General features: G+C 41.3%; 3 protein-coding genes across 5 annotated transcripts; 2 read left to right on the top strand and 1 right to left on the bottom strand.

Moving 5' to 3' along the window:
* Window positions 1-411: 411 nt before the first annotated feature.
* Window positions 412-4400, bottom strand: tlr1 (toll-like receptor 1). Its single transcript, XM_033632980.2, has 2 exons — window positions 4114-4400; window positions 412-2967 (listed from the first exon to the last, which is right to left on the bottom strand). Exon 2 carries the CDS (start codon window positions 2957-2959, stop codon window positions 554-556), a length of 2406 nt encoding a protein of 801 aa, XP_033488871.1. The 5' UTR covers window positions 2960-2967; window positions 4114-4400; the 3' UTR covers window positions 412-553.
* Window positions 4401-6844: 2444 nt separating this feature from the next.
* klb (klotho beta) lies at window positions 6845-14164 on the top strand. The gene is made up of 6 exons (XM_033632489.2): window positions 6845-7797; window positions 8880-9393; window positions 9499-9767; window positions 9890-10146; window positions 10321-11252; window positions 13267-14164. Exons 1-6 carry the CDS (start codon window positions 7042-7044, stop codon window positions 13680-13682), a joined length of 3144 nt encoding a protein of 1047 aa, XP_033488380.1. The 5' UTR covers window positions 6845-7041; the 3' UTR covers window positions 13683-14164.
* Window positions 14165-17297: 3133 nt separating this feature from the next.
* On the top strand, window positions 17298-25039 carry ube2ka (ubiquitin-conjugating enzyme E2Ka (UBC1 homolog, yeast)). Of its 3 annotated transcripts, none has more exons than XM_078169321.1 (7): window positions 17298-17629; window positions 18287-18380; window positions 18624-18682; window positions 18814-18896; window positions 19801-19900; window positions 23396-23524; window positions 23633-25039. In XM_078169321.1, exons 1-7 carry the CDS (start codon window positions 17585-17587, stop codon window positions 23705-23707), a joined length of 585 nt encoding a protein of 194 aa, XP_078025447.1. In that variant the 5' UTR covers window positions 17298-17584; the 3' UTR covers window positions 23708-25039. The 3 variants fall into 3 exon arrangements, with proteins under 3 accessions (XP_078025447.1, XP_033489789.1, XP_078025448.1); XM_033633898.2 differs by having other exon boundaries at window positions 17299-17647; XM_078169322.1 differs by lacking the exon at window positions 18287-18380 and having other exon boundaries at window positions 17483-17647.
* The last annotated feature ends 1877 nt before the right edge of the window (window positions 25040-26916 follow it).

A 26916-nucleotide genomic window follows, 5' to 3' on the forward strand; every position in this document is an offset into this window, starting at 1 on the left:
TAATTTTCATAAAAGTTACCAAATCAAATTTATTTATAAAGCATGTTTAAAGACTACCAGAGTTGACCAAAGTGTTGTACAGTAAAATAAAGTGAAATAACATAATACGGTAACTGCAAAACGTTAGAGAAATAACAAACCCAAAAACATGCACAAGTAAGCGAATTAAAAAAAAATAAAGAAAAGAAAGCACAGAATAGTGAGATCTGAAATAAAATAATGAAAGAAAAAATGGAAACCTTTAGGACAATCAAAGGCCTTAGAAAACATGTGGCTGCCTAGCTTTAAACATGTCTTTAAACATGTCTACAGAAGGGGAGCACAAAATTGAAAAGGGTAAGCTGTTCCAAAGCGACTACTGCAAATGCACAATCACCCTTCCCCGATCGCGGGACTGCCAGGAACAACTGCTCTGAGGATCTTAGAGATCTAGTGTTGGAAAGGGGGCAGAGGAGCTCAGTGAAGTATTTGGGTGACAGGCCGTGTGAGGCTTTAAAAACAAACTGTACCAACAAACTGATACCAACTGTATCTTTAAGTGTGCTTGTCGCAGTCACTCCTCCAGTCCTGTCACTGGTGCATCTGGCAGGTCGGTCTGTAGGGCAGCTCTGAGGTTAGCCCAGAACAGCCTGTGCTTTTTCGTGTCCTGAGGCCACTCTAAGTATGTGTGGCGGCCCATCATGGACTTCAGCTGGTAGTACTTGGATGGGATCAGGTATTGAGGCAGAGGCTCGAGCAGCACCAGCACAACGCTGTCCGAGCCCCAAGCAAGGCGCTGGTGGCTGGCGAAGTACAGCTCGTAATGACACCACTCGCTCTTGACGAAGTGAGCAGAGAGCACAAACACAGAGCGCCGGCTTTTCTCCACGCAGCCGATGATGTTCTCAATAATTGTCTTTCCGGGTACAAAGTTTTTCTCGTGGTGGCAGATTCTGAGCCCTCCTGCGGGGCCTTCAAGGTTGGGGAGGAGGGAATTGTGCACCCAGTCTGCGTCATGCTGGCTGTAAGACACAAAAGCATGAAACTCAACACCAGCCAGATCTTCAGGTCGAACTTGTCGCATTCTGGCGCGATGTTTGGCCCTGGTCCACTGCCAGATCATGCCCATATACCAGGGAACATCCAAACGATGGCAAGCGGTCACAACTACGATAATCACTGCTATTGCTGGGCACAAGATGGCGGTAGCTAGAAGGCCAACATTACAGGAGACTTCCGGGATCTGGGTGTCTTTCAAGGTCGAGTCTCGAACATTGTCCGGGTAGCTGCAGCAATAGTCCAATGGCCAGCTCACCAATTCAATTCCTGTGAGACTTTTTTTCGTTTCAGACCTGACACCAAGACTTATGAAATTCTTCAGAGCGCAGGTGCAGGCGAAGGGGTTGTTACTGACATCCAGGGTTTTCAGTTTGGGGCAGCTTTCCAAGTTGTTCACAGATGGTGTATTGAGGGAATTTGACCTCAGCAGAAGCTCACTCAGTATGGGGAAACCATTACATGCTGGCAAGTCCCGCAGCCTGTTACTATTCAGATTCAGAGATTTAAGGTTCCCCAGTTTCAGGATAGATGATGGTATCACAGAAATCTGGTTGTTCTGTAGATCCAGTGTCTCCGTTCCTTTTGGTAGACATTTGAAAACAGAGTCTGTCAGGCTGTTAGAAGCCAGAGTCATATTGGTGATTTTTGGTGGCCAGATGCATTCTGTCAGACCATCATAAGTCAGGGAGTTGAAGCTGAGATCCACATCCTGCAGGGATGTCATATATTGCACACGCTGGCTCAGCCGCTGAAGGCTCTTAAGACTGTTGCCAGCCAAATTCAGTTTCGTCAAGTTACCCAGATTCATACATTCCTTGATTCCTGTAGCATCAGCTGTGGTGAAGATGGAATCAGACATAGCACAATAGGAGAAGTCCAATTCGCGGATAGGACTCTGCGACCCTGGGCATGTCATGTGTATGATTGAAGTCTCATTGATTACTAAACGCTTCACTGGCAGGTTGATAAAAAAGTTGTACACAGCCTCTTGTGAAAAGAAGAAAGTCGTCACCACCGCTCGGCTGGCTGTGAAGGACTCCATTTGAGATGTGTAGGTCACAACAGTGTCAATGTATGGCAATTTGGACATGGCCACATCGGAGGCGCTCAGATGGCTGATTGATGTGTGCAGAACTGCTTTTACGAAGTGAGTCAAGTCATTCCAGTCGATTGATATGTTGGTGAGATAAAGATGAGATGTGAGGATTTCTTTCCTCTCGCTCAACTGCTGACTCAGGTCCCTGTAGTCATGTCTCAGATCCATCAACTCCACTTCAGCAAAGAGTGACAGAGCATCATCAATCACATAAAGGTCAATTTTTTGGTAACGAGAGAACGTTATCTGAAGCCTTTTAGCATTAACATCCTTCAGACTGCCTGGTGTATAATTCAGTTGATCCTCCAGGGAAAGCGTCAGTGTACGTAGTTTGACTTGAGCAATATTCTTGAAATCACCGACACTGATGTTTGGAGCTCCAACTGCTAAACTCTCCAGTTTTACCAGGAAACTGAACTCACTCCCCAGTGTCATCATGAGAAAGTTGTTGCAGGTCAGATTCAGTACCCGAAGGTTCTCAGTGTGGAGCAGGTACCGCTGACCTGACAGGTTCGTCAGCCTGTTGTGTGACAGGTCCAGATCCTCCAGGAGCGGCGTGTCGAGGAATGTCTCCGGATCGATGCCCTCCAAATTATTCCAAGAAATGTTGAGGAACCTCAGGAAGGGGGTGCTTTTGAAGTCTCCTTGGTGAAGTTGCTGTATGTGGTTGCATGAAAGGTCTAAAAACTCAACCGTCTCTGGCAGGTCACTTGGGACAGAGGAGAGGTTTTTGGATGAGAGGTCTACAAAGTTAGGGGATGAACTGCTCAGCTGGAGTCCCATCAATATGGCTGCCGCCCAGAGGGCAGCATTCACAGGCCTCATTGTTTGACCTGTATAAATGTAAGAAAATTCTATGTTACTGTTGATACATTAGTTCAGTTTACAGTTCATAAGGTACACAACAGTCCTGGAATAAAACATACGTTCATCGAGGTTATAATGTTCAGTTTTTGTTAAAACTGTTTTAGAGAAGTGTTCATGCAGTGGCTCCGCCAGGGAGCGTGGGTGGGTGGGAGGCACACAGTCCACTCTGATACAATCACTTACCCACTGCACTGCCCTCATGTAAATAATCCAAAATATATTGAAGGCCTGTGTGTGGAGTTTTTAAACTCAGGTTTGTTGCCAGTAAATGTTTTGCTCTTTATTTGATTTGAAATTGATTTTTGTGCATCAGAAATAATTTTATTCCCTCCGCTAAGTGTCTTCATAGGGATGGTCTGCTTTTCAGAAATAACAGAAGGCTGTAACTGACCAATAAGAATTGAGTACTCAACAAAGCTGTGTAATAAATACAGAAACAGGATGTTTAAACTGGATTTTTGTGAAACATAAAATGTTAACTGAATCAGTATTAGTGTATGCACATTAGATAATTAGTAACATTAACTTCTCATGATGACATGGTTTTCAACTGGCTTATATTTACCACAACAGCATAGTAAGATCCCTGAAACTGAGTTATGGCTTTTGGTTTTGGTGTGTCACCCCAAGATTTTCACTGACCCCCATCTGGCTGCACCTATGAAAAATTTCTGCAGGCACCACTGTGTTCATGCTCATTTTATTTAGACTACCCTAGCGGATATAAATGGGGTGAACAAAATAATAGAAACAAATAGTACAAACAGTATATTTTAACCGTTATGAAGGTAGGATGTAATTTGACCTACGTTACCTGCACTTGGTCACAACGAAAGTCTTGTTTGTGAAATTGCCTTCAAACAGTCATAAAGTTAGGATTACTTCTGCATCCACACTTCCCACAACATATTTAAATTAGGATCATTTATTTAAGCCATGTTTTGAATACTGAATTGAGTAAATGCATCACCATTTACTGCATAGCTTCAACCATTGTGTTTGTAAAGTTTTGCTTTATCTTTTTGTAAAATAAAATTTTAAATAAAGCAAGCCCTTAATACAACAAAATCCAACAACTATACAGTACGAAGACAGACAAAAAGTGCACTAACCTGTGCTGAAGTCAGAAGAAGGCGCTGCAGATGTTGATTTGTCGAGTGTTTAATTGATTGAAAAGTTGCAGTCCGTCATATTTGAATAGATTTCCAGTGGATAGTCTCAATGAACGGCTGAAAGTATTTGTGTTCAGTCTTTAAGAATATCTCAGTCACAGAGATTCAAAGCTACTTAAATCCTGGGGAAAAAAAGTGCACCAGTAAACAAAAACTGATTTGATCAAAAGATAGTCATCAGCTATGTGGGCAACTGGCTGCGTCTGTTCTTCTCATTTGTTTTTTCTGACACAACCTAAGAGGATACAGATATGGAAATGAAACCAAGTGTGACACCAACCACTTATTTTTTCTCCTGCACATCCTTTTTTCACTTCCCTTTAATTTACTGTAAAGAGCTTCTTACCGAAGGACACTACTATATTTATAATGCTTCATGATGAAATATTGGTCAGACTGAAAGTATTTAGGTCAACTCAGTTGTTGTTAATTAAATCTTTTTAGATTTAAATAACCTACTGTTATTTCCCTGCTCTTATTTGTTGGACTATGTTACCCACTAAGGTCTAAAGACTACATTTAGTATGACAAGGAAAAATTAATTTGCTGTGATTGGTCAGTGACACTCAACTTACAATCCATGGGCCAAATCTAGGGTGTCACTGGGATTTGTTTTTGGTACCAGAATGTAAAAATGGTGCCACTGGGTTCTTGCAGCTCGACTGTCAAAGTAAATCACATTGTCTTTTTACATGATTAAACAGAGACTTGATATTGGACAACATCAGCGTACATAGTACCCAGAAAATCATCATTACATATTTGTCAAAAACTACAAAAAAAAATAGGAAATTATAAGTTTAACTAAATATTTTTTATACTTAAATTACAGTTTTTTTAATAGTTTATGTAAAATCAGCATATCATTTTGTTACAGATGGATATTATTTTACAATAACAGAAAATCATGATGGAAATTAGTTTGCCTTTGAGGGCATAGATAGAAAATCACACCATATTGAGGTCATTTATACAGGCACCCATACTTATATACATATTTTACACATATTTTATGTGAATGCCCATCATTCACTTGTCTTGTATGCCTGAAGAAGGTCACAATGACCGAAAGCTTGCATTAAACTGATATATATGCACAGTGTTTGAGTGTGCGGCTGCTGTTTTGTTGTTTTTTAAGGCTCTAAGTTCAGCTCAAGCATCTCTTTAAGTGTTTTGCCTACAGATGAGCGTTGGCTTTTTTCACACATATTTTATGTAAAATAAAAGTCACAAATTGTACTCAAGTTAAATACTTAAGAGGAAATCATTGTAGCAATATAGATTAAAAATTAGATGAACATCAAAACAAGGTGAAAATAGTGAAATCCCAACATAAAACAGTGTAAAAAATTAAATAAAAATGTAATTTTTCAAAAGAAAAATTGAGCATAAAGGTGAAATATAGCATTCAAAGTAATGATAATATAAATAACAGGAAAAAAAGAATTCCAGTGACATAACAGTGCCTGAAATCAAATAATCACCCCCGAAAGAATGTGCCCAAGAAGTAAATATAGTAATTCCCTCTTCAGCCAAATGGTGATTTTGTAGATTTCTTTAGATTTGTGCTTATGCAAGCCCAGAGACCACTTCCAACCAAGGGAAATTCAAAATTTCAGTTGTGGACACAAATTGGTTTAACATCTTGTAAAAGACAGTGGGTTTGATCCATTTACATTCAGAACCAACTCTGTCACAAACACACCATCCTATAAACCACAAACAGTTTTCTCTACTATGCAAAGTGTATGTCTGTAAGGGCGTTGCATGAATGACACGTTTGAAATGCACCTCAGTGTTCTCAGCCGTCTTGTCTTCAGTACCTAGCGACCACGCTGAGGTCAGTCCGGGTGGTAGATGACCATTTCAACTCAATTAACTTCTCGCTCTAATGCCTTGAAGCAAAGTGTATCCTGGGCAACTACGCTGTTTACTCTGCTATAGACACTGCCTTTAATGAAGAGGGATGAGGAAGGGGCTTTTCCATGGGTTTTAATGAGGACAAGCGTGCGTGTGCCCAGACAGATGGACCGTCACACAAACACACACTTCCCAGCAATGTTTTCAGTCCAGCAGCACTGTTGGTTCCTCGGGTCAGTGGCTGTTACTCATACCGCAAAGGGAGCTTAATTGAATGAGGTAATATGAGCTGGTGTCACTGTTCTCACCTAGCATGGTTTGATCAAATCTTGGATTATCACTGCGGACGTGCTAAACAGCCTCTGGCCATAAGACAACAGAAAACAGCCTGTTGTTGTTGTTGTTTTCAGTGTCCACCGTAAAATGGAGACTGCAATGTGAACTGCTTCTTAGTTATGGAGCTAAGATCAGAGTACAAGCTAATTATTGACACAAGGACATTTTTACAGCAATCAGCAGCATGTTTAGAGCTCTGTGTGTGTGTGTGTGTGTGTGTGTGTGTGTGTGTGTGTGTGTGTGTGTGTGTGTGTGTCCTCTCAGGAATAACTCAGTAATATCCTCTTAGGTGTTGGTCCCTTTTTTATTTGATGTGATTTAAGTGAACTACAGGTGAAAATAATTCCCTGGAAAGCTCTCAAAATGTAACATAAGTGTGTGGGAATATGACTCACCCTTTGTATGTGTGGACATTATGTGGTAGGGAGGGGCTGAGTGGGAGCACAAGTACACTCAGGAAGAGATAGGGAAGTCTGACCAGGTTGTCAGATGCATAAGGCAGCACCTCGAAGCCTCAGATGTTGCTCTCTGTCCTGGATGTGATTGTTCTCCTCTCTCCTCCACCACAATGGCTCTCTTGTCTTTCTCCAGAGGATTCACGATATTGAATAGAGCATTGGCTCTGACTGACACCGGCTACCTCATTCAAGTGGATTTCTGAAACAAGTCAGTATGCTGACCCATCCCTCTCCTCCCACTCTCCTACTCTCCCTCCTGTTGCTGCTGTGTGGTTGGAACAAGGCCACCTGCTCTCTTGGGGATGGCGTGAAGATTTGGCAGCAGCCCAAACCGGACCCCATCACCAAAGAGCAGTCTTTCCTCCATGACACCTTCCCTTCAGGATTCCTCTGGGGTTCAGGGACGTCTGCCTTCCAGACAGAGGGAGCATGGGACCAAGAGGGTAAAGGCGCTTCTATATGGGACCATTTCACCCACTCTAGTGTCAGTGGTAATTTGGCAAAAGACACTGCCGATGTGGCTAGTGACAGCTACACTCGCTGGGAAGAAGATGTGGAGGCACTGGTGTATCTAGGTGTGAGATCGTACTCCTTCTCTCTCTCGTGGCCCCGACTCTTTCCTGATGGGAATGCCAGAGGTCAGCCCAACACAGCTGCTGTGCAGCATTACAGACGGCTCATAGAGAGGCTGCTGGAGAGGAAAATTGAGCCCATCGTCACCCTCTATCACTGGGACCTGCCGCAAGTCCTGCAGGAGCGCTATGGAGGCTGGAGAAATGACAAGCTGGTGGGACTGTTTGGGGAGTATGCTGCATTTTGTTTCCACACATTTGGGAGCCGTGTCAAGTATTGGCTCACGATGCATAATCCATATCTGGTAGCTGTGCAGGGGTACGGGACAGGTGTGCACGCTCCTGGAGAAACAGGGGGTCCTGCTGCCTCTCTCATTGTGGCCCACAACCTGATCAGGGTAAGTTAAACAGGGTCAACTGATTTAATGTGACTCTGTAGATTAATATAATTGTGCTTTATCTGCCTGGACTGTAGATGACAGTGCATGAAGAATTTCTCTGGTGATATTGACCGTCTGTAAACTTTGAACTGCAGCAGCTGTATCAGTTTATGATGGTCAGTGCATTCTCAACGCAGTGACACAAGAACAGACTGCACCAACATTTTCTTGCAGTTGAATTATATCAATAAAGTTAGTGAAGTTTGATTTATTGCATTGAAACGTATAACTGGTGCAAAGCCTTTTTTATTTTATCTCATCAATGACCTGGTGATCATAATTTATTTTGACAGGTTTGCGATCAGTAAACAGGACACTTAAAGAGAGATTGAGGTCAAAGTCCACCACATCAGCACTTCTCTGCTGGAGCGAAACAGTGTGTGACAGGAAGTCATGGAGATATGCCTCATTAATAATCACTTATATTTATGCAATCTAGCACAGATGGTTTGTGGACAGCTAACACCATGCAGATAGCTGAGCCGACAGTGATTCTGTGGTGCCTACAAGATTGTTTTCATTATGACTCTATTGCTTCCGCTACAGAAAGAAGCTGTTTGTTGCTTATTTATCTGTTAGCTAGTATGATATCTCAAGACACTAAATATAACTTTGAATGAAATTTTGTGGAAAATTAGACAAAATCAAGGCAGAGGAACATGCAATTATTTATCATATCTGTTCATTTATAGTACTTTATGAATACAATCTATTTACTTTGTCATTTCATACATTTATAAAAGTTTTCTGTCATTAAAATAACAAATTCCAGTGATGGTGCAGGTGACATTTTTACTTGTCGTAGTAGGAAAAGCACACTAAGACCGATACTTGAATATTAGTTACGGCTCTGCCCTGTTTAACTGACAGTGAGCCAGCATGCACAACATCACAACCCTTAAACTGCAGCTAAATGCAATTCAGCCATGATTTGTTTTATTATTTACACCTGTGCTTTTCCTTCTGTGACATGTCTTCTGTGAAAAAGGCCAATTGTACAACTGTGTTAATAATAATAAAGTGTCTGCTGTGATTTTCAGGCACATGCCAAAGCATGGCACACCTACAACACCCACTTCCGTCCAGCTCAGAAGGGTAAAGTATCCATTGTTTTGGGGTCCCACTGGGTTGAGCCTCAGAGAGGCCAAGCCACAGCTGCTAATATTGAGCTTTGCCAGCATTCAATGGAGGCTGTGCTTGGCTGGTTTGCCAACCCCATCTTTGGAGATGGGGACTACCCAGTCTCCTTAAAAATCAAGCATGGGGCCCTCATGCCAACATTCACCCCTGAGGAGAAGCTCTGGGTGCAGAAAACAGCTGACTTTTTTGCTCTGTCCTTTGGACCTAACAACCTCCGTCTGGGCCGGAGCCTGGTCCAGTATGGGCAGACTGTGACTCCAGACCTGAGGCGTTTACTGGGCTGGATAAAGTTGGAGTATGAGGACCCGACGGTGCTGGTGACTGAGGGAGGCTGGTTTTCTGAAGCCAGTGTGGGAAAGGAGGACACAGTGGCCATTTACCTGATGAAGAGGTTTATCAACCAGGTCCTGCAAGGTGAGAAAACTGGGATGGGAAAAAAAAGGACACTTTATGTTTTTTTGCAGAAACAAAGAAAAAATAAATTGTTTTAACTTTTTATTGCTGTTTTTTCTTTTACAGCTATAAAATTTGATGGTGTGCAGGTGATAGGATACTCCACCTGGTCACTGGTGGATGGATTTGAGTGGAACTATGGCTACACTGTCAGGAGAGGCCTTTTCTACATTGACTTCAGCCAACAGAACCAGAGCAGGACCCCCAAGACCAGTGCTCAGTACTACAGACGTGTTGTCACTGACAATGGTTTCCTCAGAGATGAAACCTCCAGAGAGATTAAAGGCCGTTTCCCCTGCGACTTTCACTGGGGTATCGCTGACTCCACTTTACAGGTAAAAAGAGAAATAACCTAAGAGGACAAGACAGTGACTTAACAGCAAAAAAAATATCCTAAAGTAACTGCTATATTTACCCTAATATTCTTTTTCTGTCTTTTTTTTTTTTGTTATTGCAGGTCCACTTCTACCCTTACTCACCACAGTTTACCGACCCCCATTTGTACAGCTGGAACCTGACAGGAGACGGATCATTGCGTCCAGTCCCAGGGGTGGAGATGCACACCAGAGGAGCCCAGTGCACCGACTACTTGGCCATTCGTGGTCATCTTCGCCTGTTTGCATCTACTGGGGCATCTCACTATCGCTTCGCTCTCAACTGGTCTCTGATTTTACCCGAGGGAGACCTCTCTAATGTGAACACTGAGGCTCTGAGGTAGAAACACACAAACACACAAACAGGGACAGTTTCCCCAATTTTATTGATTTAAATTAAAATTAAATTCAAAGCTATAACATAACCTGATTCACAGCAGATTCAGATCAATTTAAAGATTTAAAGACCTCCTGATCCTATAACTCTGTTTCACAATGTTATTACATCTGAAAGGTACTACCGCTGTGTCCTGACCGAGCTCAAGAAGCTGGACCTGCAGGCTGTTGTTATTCTCTACTACCCCACACACAGAGCTCCAAACCTGGGCTTGCCTGGTCCATTGTATGCCTCTGGTGGTTGGCTCAACTACAGCACAGTGGAGGCCTTTCAGGAATACGCAGCTCTGTGCTACCAGCAGCTGGGGTCCTGGGTCCCATACTGGATCACCGTCAATGAGCCGAACAGACTGGTAGATGTTTATTCCAGTAGGAAAGAGAAGCATCAGGCAGCTCACAACCTTCTTCTGGCTCATGCAAAAGCCTGGAGGCTGTATGAGAGGGAACACTCAGGTCAACAGAAAGCACTTGTGTCACTTGCATTACATGCTGACTGGGTCGAACCTGCAAACCCCTTCCTGGACTCGCATACAGCAGCAGCACAGAGATTCCTTTTGTTTGAGCTTGGGCGCTTCTTAGACCCATTGCTGGGGACTTTATATGAGGAGAAGCATAGCAAGGGGGACTACCCACAAGAAATGAAAGCATACCTGAAGGAGAGAGCTCGAGTAATGGGCTTCCCTGGATCTGCTCTTCCTACCTTTACCGAGACTGAGAAGGAGGAGCTGAGAGGGACATTGAGCTTTATCGCACTGAATCATTTCACCACCCGCTTGGTCTCTCTGTATCCCCACACACAGGCTAGTTTTCAGCAGAAAGAGCCCCCTGATCACGGCTGTCTGATCCTCTCTGATCCCACCTGGGCCTCCTCCAGTCTGGGGCAGGCTCTTGTACCCTGGGGCCTGCGGAAGATCCTGAACTGGGTGAGCCAGAGATACGGAGGGACTCTGCCTATCATTGTGACAGCCAGTGGGGTTGATGACCAGGCTCCTGTGGAGGACAAAGTCAGGCAACACTTTATCAGGAGTTATCTGCAGGAGGCCTTTAAAGGTGGGTGTAAAGAAGGCTTTAGCTGGCTTTGGTATTGTTCACCAATGTGGGGTGTTGGGTCAAGACACGGAGACTGGATTTGGGCCCAAAAAACTAAAACTGTATGGAATTGGGTTCATAGGCACAACTGTTTACAGTCTTATCCATCTATCTGCCACAACGGCAGGTTGCGTATGTGTTTTTTTTTAGTATTCTACGCACGCAACAGGTAAGGTTTACTTGGCTGACGTCCTGTCACAGTGACTGACTGACCTGTGGTTGCTATGGTGATTAATTGGCTAGTTAACTCACATGCTGCCAGAGCCTTTTTTTACAGTGGGACATGCATTTCAGATCCTACATCTCCATCAGCGTGCCAACATGCAGTCAGTGGTGGAAGTAACTAAATACATTTACTCAAGTAATTTACTTTAGTACAAATTTGAGGTACTTGTATTTGTATTTGAGGCATAGTATTTCCCCTTTGTGTAGTTTTATTTTTCTGCTCCACTACATCTCAGAGGCAGATATTGTTACTTCACTGAATTTGTGCAGCAGCTTTAGTTACTTTTCAGATTAAATTTCTTCATACCTTTTCAGGTGAAAACAATTTATGGATTGAGAAAATACTTCTACTGCTTAGGCTGAATAAGCTCGTTAAAACCTTTCTCGTGCTGAGCTCATGAAAGATAGAGATACCTGGTTTTCACAGGAACGTGATCCCATAAATATATGATGATGTTAAAGAATATGATACATTGATGTAGATTAAACTAGTGGTTCTCAAATGGCATGCTGTGGCACACTGGTGTGCCATGATGCAAATCCAGGTGTGCCGTGAGATTTTGCGGTAACCACACATTATTATTGAAATATTCAACTGAGCCTATACAAAAAGTTTTTATTTGATTTTTAATCAGTATGTTCCTAATAAAGAGGCAAACTACCTAAAAAATGTCATTTAATTCAATTTAATCTAATCAAGTGTGTGACACATCATATTACCTTACATTACCTTACATTTATTTCTGTTTCAATGGATGTGTTACTGGTGCTTTGATGTAATTTTAAAAAGTTTAAAATGAATTCTTAAATCAGTTTGTTCATTAATATTTCATGAGTAATAGTTGTCAATTGTTATTTGATATTAATAAGTAAAAACAAACATTTATGTTGTGATAAGAGTGATAACACATGTTATAGAGGCTATTGTGCACAGATATAAAAACAGGTGTGTCTTGAGATTTTGGATTGCCTTGTGGTGTGTGGTTTCAGCAGTTTGAAAACCACTGGATTAAACTCCCCAGCAGTATATAAAGGAGTTAAAATAAGCACAACCTTAAACACCCACGGCTGTAAAATACAACATATTAATGCAGCAGTAATATGAATCTAAAAATATCTTAGGACTTTTACTTGTAGAGTATTTTCACAGCAGCATTAGTACTTTCACTCAACTAAATGATCTGAATACTTCATACTTTAAGTACATTTTCTGATAATACATACCTTTACTTTACAGGACATTTACTTGTATTTGAGTATATTCACAGTGAGGTATTACTGCCTTTACTTAACTAAAGTATCTGAATACTTCTTCCACCACTGCATTTAATGCTCCTCTTCGAGAATGTTTTGCGTAATTGTTTTTCAGTAGGAGCCAATTGACCTCTGCAGTGTTCAGGATGTTGAGAAAGAGGCACAGATCCACAGGCAGTACATGTTTTATGGTCACATTGCTTCCTACCATAAAAAACAGATGTAATGAGAAACCATGAAGATCATAAAAAGAGAGAGCAGGGGAGAGAAACACAGTGCAGTGCTCAGTGTTGTGTTCGTGCCCTTTATGGCTCTTACCCCACCTGTATATGCACACACATGTTGTTTTATAACACGGGTAACCCTTTGACATTCACTGTTAACATTTGGATGTTTTTTATGATGGTAACATAAAGTATATCTGGGTTATTCATACTGTTTGAAAAGGACTTAGAGAGTTGATTCTGGTCTCACTTCTTCCCCTATTTGTCTCCAGCTCGCCAATTAGATGGCGTCAACCTGCAGGGCTTCTACGTGTGGAAACTGCAAGATCGGCATGCCCCTCAATTTGGCCTCTTTACCTCAACCCATCACCAATCCAAAGCCAAAGCCTCCATCGCTGTCTACAGAGAAATCATCACTCGTGGTGGTTTCCCTGAGGACAACACCACGCAGGCCTGCAGGTCTAGTCAGCTGCATGAACATTGCTCTGTATGCACATGGATGTTCGAGAACAAAGCCATGCTGGTCTTCGGAGGCTGCCTCCTGGTAACAGCGGTTATGTTGACAGCACTTGTCATCTTTGTCATCATCACCAAGAGGAACCAAACAAGAGGCAGGAGGAGGGGGGTGATCAGGAGGAGGAGAAAGGAGGGAGTCCCTGTCTGCTCATGTCCACCTGTCAAGCGCTAACTGGTCCAAAAATGCTTGTATCTGTGCTTGTGACAAATGTGTGATCAGTTTACCAACAAGAAAAACTGTCTCCATACATTTGACTGTAATAACGGGTTTATTTCATTGGTTGGGACAGTTTTAAAAAACTCTTTTGTTAGTGTGTTCATACATTTAATGACCATGAGATCAACACATTCACTTATTGCCAAAGTCTCTAGACGTTATTTTACAAATGTTAATAATTGATTATGTGAGCTTTATACTGTAAAAGAAAGGACATGCTCTACCTAGCTGCTGACATTATGACCACATTCTGGAGAAAATGTGTTGATGCAATTATTCTAATATTGTGATAAAGTAAGTCTGTGGTGATTATATTGTACAGATCAGACTAAAATGTGACTTTAATATATTGTGCACTGTATGAGCTTGTTCAGATGTAATTGTGGATTGTACAAATCTTTGTAAGAACAGGAATAAAAAGATAGTTACAAGTGGTATCCACTTCATTTAAACACCAGATATAATGTTCAATTTGGCAAATTGTGTGAATCTGTACAGGACAATGGCGCCCCCTAGTGTCACAGTTTGTAGCTCTGATGAAACAATGTGAAACACTGTGGTGAAACATGGATCTGTCCAGTGAAAATATGTTAAGACAACCCCAAAGTGAAGCACTCTTGAACACACAAAACATCATTGTCTCTATTTGAGGTGATCTGACTGTGATTCCAATGACATCTACCTTAAGTGAAAGTCTTCAGCCTACGTCTTGTTCAGTCGCCCTAAAACGCTCGCTTGTCAGTGCCCTGCAACGCCTGTGGACAGTTGATATTATTTAGCATTACAGAGGTTGACATGATTGTTGCTAGATGTTCAGCCTACATTAGAGTACAGCTGAGTATGACTGCATTAGTATGAATCTCTACCCTATTCCCTCACTGTCTTTAATTGTTCTTTATGAGTGCTTCTCTGGGGATTTCATGGTCCCTTAAGAGTAAAAAAAAAATCTTTTAACTTATATTTGTCCTTATTTGTCTTCAACAGCATTTATCTTTGATTTACATGAGGTGCATAGGCTATGTGAGGCAGACATACAGTTAACTGGGATCATTAGATGAAAACAGAAGGGCTTGCTGCAGTAATGTAGAGCGACCGACTCTTCATGTTCACTTCATGTGAGACATACTTTAAACTCATAAGAACAGTGTTGCTTCACTTCATTTCAGAACATTTGTGACAACATGTAAATGATCACATGTTAATGATGAAATGAAATCTGCTAGTCATTGCGTGCAACCCTGTTTAGGGACTGTTTGTTATTTATGAGGGTGGTGCAAGAAGGGGGAGGTATGTCAAATATTTTTTTAAGCACAGAGGAAGAACTTTTTCTCATTTTGGCTCAGGGGAGGGATATACAGATTTGAATGGTTGTATTTTTGATTTATTTTATTGCAGATTTTTAAAGAAAATGTGGGTTTGTAAGGCATGTTTCCTTTAAAGATCACCATGACACCATTTATCATATCCAGAAACTGTGAAAACAGAAATTATTGTTGAATTTTCAAAATTTCTCCGAGGAGTCCTAGGACACATAATGTGGAATGAAAGCTTCTGTCAGAAAAGAACATGACCAAATCTGAGCTTAAAATAGTGATATTTCATCGGAATCACTTTAGTATATGTCTAATTTAAAAAAAGGCCAAAAATAAATGGTTTGCACTAACTAACCAGCATGCACAACCAGGGGGAAAACTCAAGGATTTTGTGAGCTTCAGGGAGGGAGCAGCTTCAGAGAGCAGGTTTTGTGAGAACTCTTGAGTTAGTTAACCCTGAGTTGAGGGAAACTCTGTGTTCTCAGTTCCAAATTATGTTACTGTGGTAACCAGTGTTGGGGGTAATGTGTTAGAAAAGTGATGTGTTACAGTAATATATTTTGTGTTAGCGGTAACAAAGTAATATAACACGTTACCAACAAAATTTCAGCTAATATTATTACATTTACTGTTTCACACATGGCATTACCACCTGAAATTGACTCCATTGTGTCACCAGAAAAAAAATCAACCCCCAAAGGGTGTTGTGTGTTGTGATGTCACTACCTTATTTATAGTCTGTGGTTACTACAGACATACAGACAGACATCATAAAACAGCTGGATCATGCCGTACTGTGCGTTATCATGGTCAGTGTGTTTCCATTAGTATAATGGACTGAACTGGCCTCCAGTCTGTTTTTTCCTTGTCAGATCACTGAAGAAAAAAGTATCCACGGATGAAAGTCCGGAGTCTCAGATAAAAAGCCTACATATTGTTAGAGGTCAGTAGTAATAGTAGGTATTTTCATTATTAGGGACCGAGCCTAGAGGCAGAGGACTGCTCATTGGGTTTTAAAACAGTGCTTCTAAAAACGGAGAGATCATTTACAGCACTAAACACATGATTTTAGCAAAGTTTACATTAGTTCCCACTGATGGTGTTGCTATTTTATACTGCAGCTCAGAATAACATGAGACACCTGTGTGATGAGAACTAGGAAACAAAGATAATATTTCATTAGCAAAATAATCCACACACTTGGCCTCTGTTATTATAAATGCAACATCTGGGTCAGACAGACCTCATCAGTCATTAAATTTACTTCAGTAGCAGAAACAGTCTGGCATTAAGTTTAAGTGTTTCATCTGACATATTCATCATCATCCAACTAAATGGCAAAAGATACTCAATACTTATGTCACTAGTGATACCTACATGTGATTTAAGACTCAGCCAACAGTGACTTTTTGGATAGTATTTTAAATATCTCTACATTTCCGTTATAAGATTTAGAATATCAGAGTATCATTTACATGCCACGCCATTGACATTTTTCCTAGTGGCAAACTCTTTCGGTACAGTTTCATATCACATGATATGTAGTAGCTTACTTTATTCATGGTTCTGTGATGTTGCTCATAATTAACCCGCCTCATTCACATGAACGTGCTCTTGGCTGGACAGGGAAACCCAGAGTTGACTGAGCTAGCTGATAACCAGCTTTGTAGCACCTGTTATCCAAAAGGTCAATGTTAGGGTTAGTTAAGCCAGATAACGAAAAGATATCCTGGGTAAGATGAACTGGCTTCGTAGTACAGGCCTTTGCTTTCTGGAATGGACCCCAGGCTTTTGTTTCTACTTATAACTTTCAGACATCAGAGGATTAGTTTTAAAAATCTAATATCTAATATCTAATTTATGGTGGAGGGAGGGTCATGCATTTTCTGCCAGTCCCTCAGAGGCTCAAGAAAAAATATTTGTAGCTGCATAGCTGCAGGCAGGAACAGTCAGATAAACAAAACAAAAAATAAATGAATAAATAAATAAATAAAATTAGGTCACACCCCAGCCGCCCCCTCCTCTGATAATTTAAGAACAGTCCCTTACTTGTTTGGGTTTGTTCTGAGATGACTTTTATTCTGCATTAAAATGTTACCTATAACATAATATATACCACCCCTGTAGACATCATATAATTTTAGAGCTCTGAATAATATTAGCAATACTAATAATAATAATATTGATGAATTATTAATCACGAACAGATCAGCCAATGGGAGGACGCGTTCAGGATGGCAATACAGATCACATGACCCCCTCTCCTCCAGACTGCATGCAGTTTGGTATTAAAATGTTTTCAGTACCACCAACCATTGTGTTGTTACACATTTGAGATGATAGACACACGCTGAGCGGCTTGAACGCATTATAACGTCACGCTGATAACCGGGACTGACGGCGCTCGCGGCGAACAACGTTCCAACGGTTATTTTTGACGTTGTATCCAAAAAGTGCAGAGCTACTGTAGGCAGAGCAAGCTAGCTAACGTTAGTCAGGTCGGACGGCGGCGAGGCCCCAACCGGACGGGAACACGGGGGAACCATGGCCAACATCGCAGTTCAGAGGATAAAACGGGAATTCAAGGAGGTACTCAAAAGCGAAGAGGTGTGTTGTCACGTTTGCCTCTCAGTGTTGCTGCTTTCCTTGTTTATTTCTTTGCCTTCGGAGCTGTATGTTAGTGACGCGTCGCTGGCTGTCAGCTTTCTAATCACCCAGCTGCTAGCTTTAGCTAACTGTGTCAGACACGGCGGTGCATCCGGCTTCACAAATGGCTAATACAGCTAGCTATTAATATGCCACTGTGGGGGAGTTAAAGCTGAGGATGTTACTGTTGTTTGCCAGCAGTTTGCCAGGCTGTGGAAGCATTCCCGGAAATAATTTAGCCTCGAGTTCATATTGCTACCGTAGCTGGCTAGCTTACCATGCCTTCTATGGTTGCCAAGCTAGCGGTGTTAGCAAAGATAGACTGGTGTGATCCGCGTGTAGTACTGAGGGTTTGCTCTCACTTGTGTTCCCCCAGATCTGCATAGATGCGTCTCAGCTTACACTAGAGCGCGTATTATATGTAGATCCGTAAGATGTGTGCAACAAGTTGAGGTCAACTTTGGCTAATGCTGCGGGGCGGGGGGGTGTCAACTTCTGCTGCATAGGCAGGTTGGAGTTTGACAGCAAGCTAGTTTAACACTTTGCAGTCTGCCTGTCTGCTGAAGTCATAACGCCTCTTTGCCTTTTTCACTCTTTCAGACGAGCAAAAACCAGATAAAGGTGGATCTGGTGGATGAGAACTTCACAGAACTTAAAGGGGAGATAGCAGGGCCACCTGACACACCATATGAAGGTGAGGGGCTCGTTTAGACACACTGCTAACCTGTATGCATGGTGGCACAAGTTCCTTATGTGATAATGGGCATCACTGACAACCACTTTATTTTTGAGATGGCCTCACCAACTAACTACTTCAAGAGGCTTTTCATCCTTAATAATACAAACTAAAGCATCTTAATAGTCGCTCTTTAAATTCATGCTTGAAATAACCCTGTCATGATTCATAAATAATTGCGATACCTCTCATTTCTTCCAGGGGGTAGATATCAACTAGAAATTAAAATTCCAGAGACGTATCCATTCAATCCACCCAAGGTAGGGATTCATTACTGGTATTGTTGCTGATAAGCATCCATTTCCTTGAGGACATGAGCCTCAGAAGTTCTCCATTAACTGTGCTAATCCACAGATGATTTTCTTCATACCCTTTTCATATAACCTCTCAGGTGCGGTTTATCACGAAGATCTGGCATCCCAACATCAGCTCGGTCACAGGTGCAATATGTCTGGACATTCTCAAAGACCAGTGGTGAGTGAATGTGCGCCAGCATTCCTAACATTCTTCATCCATCACACAACTATCGTGAAATACTTGTTCAGTTGTGTACAGTGTCAGACCAAAGTCACAGCCATTTCTAAGTTGCTGTTCTAATGCCCACCTCTGTCAACAGTTAGATAACAACACAATCATTTTGTCAATAATTTCAAATTTTAACTATAAAAAATAGCCTCAGTATGCTTTGATCCAAGCTCCTACACACACGTCAACACAATGTAAAACATAGTTAAACAAAGTTAAGTAGATGAATGAGCCTGATGATTTGGAAAGCTTTAGTTGTTCTGATCAATCCCAATAAGTCAAAGGTATTTGAAGACATATTATGCAGGATTTCTTTAAAAACCACAATGTCTCGATTCATACAGGATTAATCCCTCTCAGTCTTTACTTATGGCCCAGTAAAAGTGTGTGATAGTGTATTTAACTGCAGAGACTCTGCCCTCTGCCTGATTTTTTTTTTCTTATTGTCTGTGTTCGGGATGTTTATGGGTGTGTACCCCCACAGCGCTCAAGTGAAGTTGGGGCTTTATATAAAGGTAGTAACCAGGTGCCAGACCATAAGCAGCAAGCATCCAAGAGACACAGCGCCAAAAGAACTCAAATATAGTGAGGTGAAACACCAAGGAGGGTGGAGCTTGAGTTGACTTTTACTTTCACTGTTGCTGGCGAGGGTGTTTACAAACATAAACAAACAGTCCTGCATAGCGTACCCCTAAACTAGCCGGTCCATTATCATGTTGAGTATTAAAAAATATTCCTCTGCCCTTCACATGCAGTAATGGACACTTTTGGGGAAGCACATCTCTTCAAGTCCTTCAGGAAAGCTGACCTTATTTTTGTGTTGCACTAAACAGTATCTTGTATGTTCTTTCAGGGCAGCAGCTATGACACTGAGGACGGTTCTCTTGTCACTACAAGCCTTATTGGCAGCCGCAGAACCAGATGATCCACAAGACGCAGTGGTAGCCAATCAGGTCGGTGTGCCTTTGTATTATGTTTTGACTGTCATTTGGCACTGATGTATTTCTGTTTTTTAAACGTGTGTAATACTGTACTCACTTTCATCTGACACTAGATTTGTTTTAGGTATCTGGTTATTGTGATGTAGCTCAAATGTTGCTTGTAGAAGCTTCATTTACTGTTAGCTGATGTCCGAACTCAGTGCACCAAGAGTTCAGTGTTTAATATACAGTCGCTTTCATAACCTCAGCATTTAGAGCAATATCCTGTCCATGTAATCCTGGTATAATTAGGGACGTTTATATTAAATTGAAAGGGTTCTACTGAGGTAAATGACCAGTAAATTCCTTCACCTGCGTGGACATCATACCGACACTACTAATTATTGTTACTCAACATTTATCAACCACTAAATAGCTTCTGTATTCACACCCAAAATGTCACATCACTGGAAGAATTTGTCAGAAATATAGTGTTACTTGATACTTGATTGTGGCAGTATCATTTGGTCCTACAGTGGCACCTGCCAAGACAAACTACCTACTAGTGGATGGGGCTTGTTGACAGACTGCTGCAGAGCTGTCATCAGATGATAGTTCCAGGTTCTAGCCTAGTCGGTATTCGAAGGTGTGAGCATGTAGCTCAAAACATCACAAGGTGATTATTTAATCAAATACTTATGTAGACATGGTCTAGTGTAGTGTAGTAAACTCTATTTTTTTGTCGTTTGATGATTCCAAATGTGAGATTCGCTGCTCTTCTTGGTCTTACGTTATAGTATATTGAATGTTATTGTGTCTTAAATAGTCGGTCAGACAAAGTAAGGCATTTGATGAAGTCACCAAGGGCCCAATGTGATATGGATTTTTCACCATTTTCTCAGTTGATGCCACAGACTACTGGGAAAGACTGGCATTTAGAGCAGGAAGGTCCTCTCCTGTCCCGCTCTTTCTTTCACTATGACAGTTTTGCCTTTAATGACAATTAGAAGTGATGGTGTATGGGAACAATTGGCAGGGAAAGATTTGTGCAAGGCAGGCTTCTAAGCCAAAACACTGATCATGATATGCACCTCACACATCTGTCCCTGTCAGCAGGATGAATCAAATTCTTATTGACACGTTTCTATGAAAAGCAGGGGAACATTAAATGCTAACCCCGAGCGACAACTGCTCAATTTTTTTATTTAACTTTCTTTCAGACACATAGACTCATAATGTTTATGGTGTTATATATATCCTGAATTTCATAAATTAGGGTTACAGTTGTATTTTTTGTCAAATGACTGACAAATCCCATCATCCACCTGGCACACAATTCTCTCCTTGACTTGTACTAAATGATACATATTTCAAAACCTCAACTGTGATGTCTTTCTCATAAATATCACTGGAGAAATTATATGATTATAACTTTATTTAGATACATTATTAGATGCTACCAAAATATTAGCATAGAGGAAATGTTGGCATTGATTGCAACCATAATGTTAATTGTCGAGTAGATTTGTTTGTTCAGATATATACATCAGGTTCACCTGTGTATGACCCTGGATTGTTACCTTAAATGACCTTAAATGGGTTGATGCATTATGCTTCTTTCTGTGCTGCACGTCAGCTAATTGATACATGTTAAATAATTTTCAGTGCAGTGCTCAAAGCGTTAAACTGTTGTGAAATATCATGTGTAGGCAGTTAGCGGTTTGCCCTTCACCTACTTTTCTTATTGAAAAGATTATCCCACTTTATTGAACACATCATAACACCTACATACTGTCACTAATCCTTGTGTCATGTACTGTAGTACCACTAATCTATTGCTTAGCAACCCACATCCCAATGAAACACACATGAAGGAATGAAATGGGGTTATGTAAAATTTAGTATGAGATATTTTTGTTGAGTAGATGTCCAGCCATATTCATGTTGTTTACATGGTTTACAGTTGGTCAGAGCGTTATTATGGAGTAGAAACCTGAGGCAGTGTAGGTGGTGTGGAAGGTGTTGCACCTTAAATTGCAGGGTTTCCCACACATCCACTTATTTGTGGTGCACCACCACAATATCAGCATTTGCTGCCACATTTAGATTTTTTTTTGGAGCTGTGTTTCTCTCCCTCTCTGTCTCTTTCCTGTGGCAGAGTGTACTCTGGGCACAAACAGAGCAGCAGACTGCCAAACACAGTGAACATGAAACGTAAATATTCGGTAATTCATAGGGGTGGGTGCTATATCGATTATACTCAGTGTATCACGGCTTATTCCATGTGGGATGTGGAAAATGATAATATCATGAACATCGAGTATACATTGTCACGTCATTTTTTTAAGCCTCCGGCATGAGACTCATTTCGATATTTCAGTTCATTTGCTCTCTCCTATGGCTCTCTCCCTCTCACAGACACACACACACTAAGAAACACTTGCAAACATGATGCATCCCACACACTTCTCCGACCATCCAGACCACTTTCTCCAGATTGATAATGTGTGAGTAGGCGAAGCGTGTGTTTTTGTATCTGCAGGGCTCCAGAATGCTACTATTTAGTCAGATTTTGCGACCATGGAGCACCATTGTGACTTGCAGATATTATTAATATATGAACCGGAGAGCTGCTAGTTTGTTTCCAGCTCACAGTGAATAAATCCTCACGTTTGAAGGCGCCACAGTAATGGTTTAACTTTCTGCTAGCTGCTAACAACAACTGTTGACTTGAAGCTTCAAGTTCACAGCAAAATCATCAACACTTCTGGCCCGAGAAAAGCTGGGTTCTTCAAAATAAAAGCGCCAGTGGTTCCTCTTTGATTTATTTAACTGTAACAGTACTACATTTAACTTTATTATGGCATTTCACAATATCGAGATAAATATTGTGTGTTGCCTTATAGAGTTAAAATAATGCAATATTATTTAGAAGTCATATTGTGCAGCACTGTTAATTCATATAGTTTTATCTTTTGTTTTCCAGTCTGCCTTTGATAAAAACTGTGATTCAGTGCTGATAAGAAAGTCGGCTTTCACTCGACTCTGCAGTAGCTGCTTCTCTAATCTATCAATCTGATCTGATCAACTCAGATTGCTCCAGACACAAACTGATTGAAAGGAAGTCTTGAGTGGGTTGATCAAACAGTTTAAATGCTAATAGTTTATGATCATGGAAAATCTACACCTGCATTTCAATTTAAAAATGCAAACACAGCATGAAAACACACTTCTGAGCAGCACTGGGCAGAAATGACTGATGACTGGCAGACTGCAGCTGTACTCCTTCCTCTGACTGTCTCAGCAGCCTCAACATTTTGCAGAGAGATTTTTTTTTATTGGCAATCTGTTGTGGAGCCACACATACAAAAAAGTATAGACGGATCATAAGTGCATTACTCTTCTATATGTGTTTGGGGAACTAAGCTAAGAAGCTAGAAAAGCACAATGTTTCAGTTGTTGATGATGGTGTTCTGAACCCCTTTCACACAAACTTAGTGTTGTTTTTCACGTTTGTTTATCACACAGTACAAGCAGAACCCAGAGATGTTCAAACAGACAGCGAGGCTCTGGTCTCATGTCTATGCAGGCGCTCCCGTCTCCAGTCCGGAGTACACACGCAAAATAGACAAACTCTGTGCCATGGGCTTTGAAAAAGTAAGTTTCTCTTAACTTTTTGTTCCCTCCCCTACTGTGCTTTGCACTATTGAATCCTGTTGTAGAATAAAACAGTGTTTCTGAATGGTTGTTTTTTTTTCTTCCCAGAATGCAGTAATAGTGGCGTTGTCGTCAAAATCCTGGGACGTGGAGACAGCGACAGAGCTACTGCTCAGTAACTGAATCTTGACACCCTCTTCATTTTCCTCTTGATCCCTGTCTCTCCCCCCCCCGCCCCTCCTCACACATACACACCCTCTCTCCTCCGAAATTCCCGCTGTCTCAAGGCATCTATTCCCCTGTTGCACACTCTGTTTCAAAGTGGACTCCTCACCTCCACACTACCCCTCCTCCTTTATCCTCTCTGCTCATCACCTTTGCTGTACCACACTCCAATCAGTCGCTCTATGAGCTCTTATCTCTGGTTTCTTTAAGTTGATTCAACATTCCACTCAGCGCTACAATCAGAAATTCAACCACATCTTCGCCCCTTTTGAAGCAAATGCCAGACTTAAGACCCCGCCCGTGCCCGCCACTCTCCAGCTTTTCTGGCTGTGACCAAGAAGCGGCTGTCAGCGGCTTATCCTTGCCTATGCAGTGCATTTACCTTCATTCGTGAAAACCTTTGTAGGAGCGAGTCAAGCCATTCAAGGAGGCTCTTTTTGACGTGGTCATGATTTTTACACACTTATGGGCTGGTCTTCTAAACAGGGATTGTGCTGAGTCCTAGACTAAACACATTTTTAGATTGGTATGGTTCTGTCATTTCTTTGGGCAGTGTCCAACATCACTACCAACACCTGTCACTGATCTAACACAGTAAACACTCAGTATTTTGGGGCGCTCTGTAGTGGTATAGGTTGCTAAATGAGTGGTAAATTCAAATTTTCAGGACCCCTCTCATTATCTTGTTGCATGACATTTTGAGGTCACTATAAAGCGTAAACATGTTTTCATGTTAAATTTGGACACTGAAATAAATTTGTGGGGAGTCTATACAGTGCACCAGGTAGCAAGCATGGAGTTACACAAACACAGAATAGGACGAGGCTTGTTCCCTGTTCTGGAAGCCAGCTCTTAAAGTGTCACAGAGGTGTTCACACAGTAGCCATACTCATTTTCATACCACGATCCCCACCCCCCGATGAACCCAAAGCTCCTGCAGCAAACCCCAGCTCCCATCCCCCACACCTGTTCTCGACATGGCTTACATCACCTGCCCGCCCCCCCCCCCCCCCCACACACACACACATTTTTTAAAACTTTTATTTGGTTTTGGCCTCCTGCAGGAATACATTTGGATTCTTGTTTTTAAAACTGAAAGAAAACAAAACAAACAAATAATAAAAAAATAAATAAAAACAAGTTCAGCAGTAACACAACCTGTCACAAGTCTGGATGGAAATAGTTCAAAACAAGTTTGAAAAATATTGCATCATCTTAACTGCGCCAACAGATAAATATGTCAAAAATGATTCATCTGTAAATAAAGATAATAAAGTCTGTGTAAATTAATCAACACCTTTCTGTGACATGTCTTTGCTGTGCTGTGTGATATTTCTCAACTGGAATAAGTTCCCCTCAAGGTAATGCTACTAACATTCAACCGGTATATCACAGTCAGCTTCTTATCAATTTAATCTCAGTCGTCATATTGATAAATAGAAAAAGCAGTTTATACTAGTTTAAACTAGGATGAGGCACTAAATTCACAAAGACCAACAGAAACTAAACCTACAGGGAATTATATTACCAGTGAAAATGGAGCAAGCGAGCCAATTTAGATGACGAATGTGCGCGCAGAAGAACTGGCGAATGGGTTACATAGATTTGCCTTTTGTGTACAGTCGCACTTTAGACTCGTACAGTAAGATTGCGCTGCTGTTGCTTAAGGTGGTTGAGCAAGCACATATTTCAGTGCATTTGGAGCATCAACAAGGAAGTGATACAGGCCCTTATCTTAATGTTCAGATCACCTTGCTCATTGTGAGTCATGCTGAGAATAAGCACAATAACAGATGGCCTGCCTGGTGGCATGTTTTGCCATGCTGAACCTCTCCCAAGAATCCCTGGCAATCATCTGAACGCTGCATTTTAGCCTGCGTACTCACACCAAACAGGAAGAAGAGCTGCCATTGATGTGTGTATGTCTACAAAGCAAAAGTAGTATGTCGTGTAGACCCACCGAAGGATCTCGGTGACTATATTACAGTAGATTTAACTGCACAGCCCTGCACCTGCTGCACAGTAAACCAGCCTCAGGTTTCCCAGGCATCCCCAGTGACAAAAGCTCATTTTGTATCCCTTCCACTGGATGTTGGCATATCTCTCCGACCATCTGGAACTCCTCCAAGCATCCCAGAGCAGAGAGGACTCCTGTACTACACAGGGCTGAATACATGAGGCTGAATAAAAGAGAACACTTCCTCCTGGCTCAATTAATGGCACTGAGATAATCACTCTGCGTGCTATTAAAATGCATGCCAAAGAAATTAACTCACTGCATTATTAAAGTAATAAAGGTTTCATAGGTCTGACTTCATCACAGCATACCTCCTTGGGTTCACTTTATTCCAGACATGCTGCAATAGATTCACTTTGATATTTGGACACATTGAAAAATAATGTTGGGGAAATATAGTGGCTATGATGTAACCGTGAGGTTATCGAGGCCTTTATAATCGTATTTATTATGGCACAAGTGTAACATTTCTACTTTTAGATTAATGTTTTTATAGCTTAACTGTAAGGCAGAATGTTCAGTGTAGATTTTTTTTTTTAAATTTCTAGCAGGTTTTAATGAACCTCTAACCTCGCTTACTGATGAACTGTTAGACCTCCATCTTGCTGCAAGAAGCCCACAGAGCATCAAGTCTGTAGGATTTAGGGGCATGTTTTTGCAGAAATGTAATTTTATGTTTAGAATTATGTTTTCATTAGTTTACAATCACCTGAAACTAAGAATCATTGTGTTTAAGTTGCTTTAGAATGAGCCGTTTATATACAGAGAATGTCCTTTCCATGGAGTCTGCCATGTTGTTTCTACAGTCGCCCAGAAGGCACAAATCAAACACTGGCTTTAGACAGGGCCGTTTGCTTTTTCGTGTTGGCCACCTTACTTCTCTTACATGCTTGGCACATGGGAGAAGTTTCAGTTCTGCAACCTCACCGCTAGATGTCACTACATCCTATACTCTGGACCTTTTAAAATAGAGCATACATCTGAATTTGCAGACATACTGATGTTAAGTGAGAGATCTATAACCTTTTTTCAATGAGAAATCACAACTTCAGTGGAGGGCCTAGATAATAAATAAATACTAGCAGAGCAATTAAATATTGCTTGTTAGTTAGTAGCATTTCATTTAAACAAAGTGTCAATGACTAATTAC

Source organism: Epinephelus lanceolatus, chromosome 7 (assembly GCF_041903045.1).
Source record: "Epinephelus lanceolatus isolate andai-2023 chromosome 7, ASM4190304v1, whole genome shotgun sequence".
Classification (NCBI taxonomy): domain Eukaryota; kingdom Metazoa; phylum Chordata; class Actinopteri; order Perciformes; family Serranidae; genus Epinephelus; species Epinephelus lanceolatus.